Source organism: Eupeodes corollae, chromosome 1 (genome assembly GCF_945859685.1).
Source record: "Eupeodes corollae chromosome 1, idEupCoro1.1, whole genome shotgun sequence".
NCBI lineage: Eukaryota > Metazoa > Arthropoda > Insecta > Diptera > Syrphidae > Eupeodes > Eupeodes corollae.
In genome coordinates this window covers 17,083,756-17,089,017 of record NC_079147.1, presented here as the reverse complement: position 1 = coordinate 17,089,017, position 5,262 = coordinate 17,083,756, and the positions used below count along the sequence as shown (strand labels likewise).

Sequence of the window (5,262 nt, the reverse complement as noted above, 5' to 3'; positions counted from 1 at the left end):
AGAAGGATATAAATTTTTCCATACAACTAGTGATGCGATACCCACCACATCTAAGATATTTTGGAAAAATGCAATGGGCCATCTATTTGTTTTACGTCGAGCAGTATATTCATGAGCCATCTGATCTAGTGTATCGACACCACCTTTGGTGGAGTTGTAGTACAAATTTATTTCAGATTTATTTTTATTATTCACATTTACTTCTCGACTATGATGCATCGTAGACAACAAAATAACTGCACGGTTCTTTTTCGGCACATACGACACCAAAGTCATGTTTTTCGAAAAGCCAAAAACATTTGTTTCTATTTCACGATTTTTATGGGGCTGGAAATTTGGAGGAATACAAGTTTTATTTTTTCTTATTGTACCAACTATTGTCAGGCCGTTTTCAGACAGTCTTAGCAATCTCAATGCTAGTAAAATAATTGTCGAACGTGATGTTTCTATTGCTTCGAAAATATGGTTCACATAACTGGTAAACAACATTGAACGCTAAATTTTCTGCTCTGCTGCCGCCTTCTTTTCCAAGATAAGGTATGCCACATAGTGGGTAGCTTCTTTTGCTGTCACAAGTCCACCAGATTTTCATTCCGTATTTATCAGGCTTGCTGGGTAAATATTGTTTGAAGGAGACACGCCCTCGAAAAGGTACCAGCTGTTCATCTATTGTAAGGTTCTCTCCAGGCAGATAAAACTTTCTTAGATTTTGATTCACACCTTCCCACAGTTCCCTAATAGGCGCTAATTTATCTCTAGACCTTCTAAGAGATCTAGTGGTCTTATCATCGAATCTCAAGAACCGTAGTATATTTGCAAATCTGTTTTTTCCCATTGTAGCACGAAATATTGGATTACCAAATATGGGGTCCCAGTGCTCTCTGAAATCAACGCCTCCTTGCTTGTTGACACCTATAGTCAATAACAGACCTATAAAAGCTTGCAACTCTGTTGTGTCGATGTCTTTCCATTGCAGTTGTTGTACTCTTTGAGCCTCAGAATTGGTGTGTATGACTATATTTTCTAAAATATTCTCATTGAGAAAAAGCTTGAAACTGTCAACTGGATCGGCTTCATATTGCCCGGGTAGCAGGACAACCTTGTGAAGATCTCCGCGGATTATATTGTGGCGTGGAGTTTTCCTTTGCTTTTCGGGTTCTGATGTCCACTTTGTTCCATCTCTGCCTTCAAAAGTTTTCATTGAAATGAAATCTTGCAACGGGATATCATCACTATCGCTCCATAACTGCTCATCTTCATCCTCAGAAGCTTGTTCCGTTGCATTGCTTTCACGATCCGAACAGCTGTCAACGCAAAAATTTCCATCATCATCGTCGCTATGAGACTGATGCGAAAAAATTTGTTCATCATCACTATCATCAAGGGCACATTGAATTTCACTTTCAGTTAGTTTCCTTTTAGCCATTTTTAGTAGACACTTTTTTTACGCGAAAGTAAACTTAGCACTAAATAATCAAAGAAAGCACAGAACACTTGCACGTGTATTATAGAAACCTCTTTATTATTTCTCATTAGACATTACTAATTGTGTAATGATTCTCCGTTATGATTTTGATGAAAATGTAAATAATCTAACGTCATAATATCCCGCTACATGCACTGTGTCTCCCGGACACTTGTGGGCCGACAAGTTACTATATTTGTTTATTGTCAATAAATATTATACAATACAAATAAAAAATATTTAAAAAATAAATTTAGATAACTAAAACCCTGTAAATAAAATACATAGAACAATTTTTCGTAGAAATAAATACTTAACTTTTTATGAGTGAACAAACAAAAAAAGGTGTCCGCCAGACACTTGTGGGTTGTTAAGGGTTAAGAGTTCCCCAGAAAATGTAATTGCATTGCTGTACATGTACTTCATAAATAAATTTAAAATGCATGTTAAATTTCAAAAATTAAAACAAGAACGTTGGCTATCATGTTTTTAAACTAATAAAAGTAACAATTTGTTCAGACATTATGAGCAGAAGGGAAAATATTTAAACAACTGTTTGTATATGAAAATTATAAAATGGAGTAAAAAGAGGTGGGAAGAAAACTTTTGTAAGATCTCCATAACTTTCATTAATTAAACAATAAATAAAGAATATTCCTGTCATTTATTAACTTCCTATAGGAAGTAATTGAAATCGGTCCGATTTTTGGAATTGAAAATTTTGACATTTCTCGACGTTTCAAGGTCCCGAGAGTCGAAATAAAAAATGTTTAGAGAGCTGTCAGTGCGTTAGGACATCTGTACGTTCACGACTTTTATTTTTGCGGTCCAAAGTTAAAGAACCAGTACAGATATCGACTTCAAATAAATTTTGTTACACAGATAAACGCAAACGATGTTCAAACGGTAGACATGTGTTTTTCTCAAAGCCCATCTCTGTCTATCAACTCCTACTCTCACCTCCCCGTGAACATCGGATGCCTAGTACCTCAACTGGAGATTAGTTTCCAACCCCAGTGGAAAGTTGTTGGGGGCAGCAAACGTGAGGGGGGGGGGGAGAGGTGTTTCCACTGAGGCACTACTTCTTATCCAGATGGGAAAGGATGAATTTTCGAGATGGAATCAACGGTCGCGTCTACAGTTCTAGTAAGGTTAAACTACTTAGTGAACACCTTATAGGGCATCTACGACATATTCGGAGCCCAGGCCTGAAAGAGTGGTTTTATCCTTGGAGTTTTTCTTCGGATCTCCCCCTCCAGGTTGGGGACTGTGCCGTCGGTGTGTGCCGTCGGTGTGAAACGGAATTCACAAGTCCATAAACCTGGAACCTGAAGCTGCAAAGACGAAAGTGGTAACATCATACTGAATCCACAATGCTGTGGATATGGAAGGACCACTTCTGCATACTGTATAACGGCGACGACGAACTGAATTCCGCTGTCAGGCAGGATGATCCATTAAACATAGACGACGAAAGCCAACAATACCATCCTCCCGACTTAGACGAAGTAAAGATTGACATATCTGAGCTGAAGCTTAACAAAGACATCATAGCAGATAGTTTTTAGCTGGAGATTATTTGGAGCATGCATCAACTTGTCTGTAAAATATGGTCATAAGGAACATACTCAATAAATTTAACCTCAGTATTGTTTGCCTTATACTGAAAAAGGAAATCCTCTAAACTCAATATAATATAGAGGAATCAGTCACCTTAACATCGATTGAAAAATCTTCTCTGCCGTAATATGTGAACGTTCAAAGCCCATTGTCAACAACCCGATATGTCCTTATCAGTGTGGTTTTTAACCAGGAAAGTAGATAGTCGATCAAATATTCACATTACGGCAGATCCTGGATTAAACCCAAGATTATCAAATCAACAACCATCATCGATTTGAAGGCTGCATATGACAGCATCTACAGGAACGAGCTGTATAGATATAATCGAAAGTAATGGGGCTTTCGTTAGTATTGAGGCAGAGGTTTCAACAATAAGTTTAGCCGCTAATGAGGGCAAGAAGGGTAAAAGTCTATCGACTGAGATGGCTGGGTCACGTAGACTGTATGGAAAGCAGTTTTCTAGCCCGGTAAGACTTCTAAATCAACGCCCATAGTACAGCGCAGTAAAAAAACAGGTAACTCAACTTGGAGTTTGTAACTGAAGACATCTAGCTTTGGACCGACCTAAATGAAGAAGTTTGTTGGGTGAGGCTCTAGTTCACACAAAACTGCAGCACCACCTAAAGTAATATCAGTGTAGCTATACAGCCTGTAAAGCTCGTCGTTGTAACTGCCCTCCACTCTTTAGGCAGACGATCCCAACCTTTTTCTTTCTTGCGCCATAAAGCCATAAATTAGAACCTAGATAATGAGTGTCTTAAGATTCGCGAGAATTGCCTCTACGAATCAATTTCCTTTTAGTTCTATTTCCAACGAAGCAGCGATTTGCGAGAGTTATTGGTATACGTACAAAGTTCTTAAATACTTCAAAGTAATAGCTGCCCATGGTGACTTTTTTCGATGACATATATTAGGTTGTACTCATCGACCACTCATTTTCTTCCCTACCGTGCGCCGCAAAAAAAATATTCAGTCTAATACTTAATAAGAAGTGGCTTAAAAGGGAACCATGGAATGAGTTTATATATTTTTAACTTCCTATTATTAAAGATATTTTTCTGTTTCTAATCAAGTTTTGCCACAAAATCACTTTCATTCTATAACCTCTAATATCCTTTCAAAAGGAAAAGTAATTTACTATACATAATCAATGAATGTGTCTACGTTTTATTTTGTACAACAAATCTTACATATATGGTTAATATACTTGCCTCAAAGTCAATTTAAATCTAATATCGATTTGAAAATACTTAAGTTAGTTCAAATATGTAGAGGGAAGGGGTAACCCTTTCTAAAATAATAACAATAATATAGTGGACCTAAAAGGTGTGGTTGTGGTTTATTGGGTGCCATCAGATTGTGGTAACTTTATGTCACATCAATATTGGTTGATGCTTTCTACGTATACATACTTACAGACTTCTATGGCATCTTAAAATAAATTTAATTTCACGCTTGATTTATGAGCATTTTCATTTTCAATTTCTTCACGATGAAGAAAGATTTTTGTAAACTTAAGGAAGTTATTTAATTATTAAGCCACAGCAAAAATTGTGGAGTTTGCAAAAACTACTGTTGATTTATTGAAAGTTAATTTGTTTTTCTGATTGAAAATCATACAGAAAAAAAAATGTATATGGGTTTTATCAGGTGTCTTTTATGTCTTTTTGCACCTTTTTTTCAAACTGCTATGAAAAAAAACACCCACGCAATTTTTTTGAGAACCCTTTCTGCATCTTTCTACACTATTATATGTATAACAAAATTTATTTTAGGTCGATATCTTTACTGGTTCTTGAGCTTTAAACGAGGAAAAAAACGTTGCGAACGAATTGACGTACGTTCACAAGCAAACACAGACATCTTTCCAAAAATCTTTTATTTCAACTCTAGGGACCTAGAAACGTCGAAAAATTTCAAAATTTTCAATTTGACAAATCGGACCCATTACAATAACTTCCTATGGAAAGTTAATAAATCATACGTCTAATCTTTTACCAAAACAAAAAAATCTACAGACTTTTTTAGCAAGACAAATGGGAAGACAGTGTTGCAAGTTATCAATGTAATTGGTCAATGACGAAAAACGATGGAGGCGACCGAAAGTTATACTTGTAAAATTTTCGAGACAAGAAATAATTTTAATCTGTAATTATTCTTGAACAAATATATTT

General features: G+C 36.1%; 1 protein-coding gene across 1 annotated transcript; it reads right to left on the bottom strand.

Moving 5' to 3' along the window:
* Nucleotides 1-391: 391 nt before the first annotated feature.
* On the bottom strand, nt 392-1,426 carry LOC129947365 (piggyBac transposable element-derived protein 4-like). Its single transcript, XM_056057937.1, has one exon. It carries the CDS (start codon nt 1,424-1,426, stop codon nt 392-394), a length of 1,035 nt encoding a protein of 344 aa, XP_055913912.1.
* Between the last annotated feature and the right edge of the window lie 3,836 nt (nt 1,427-5,262).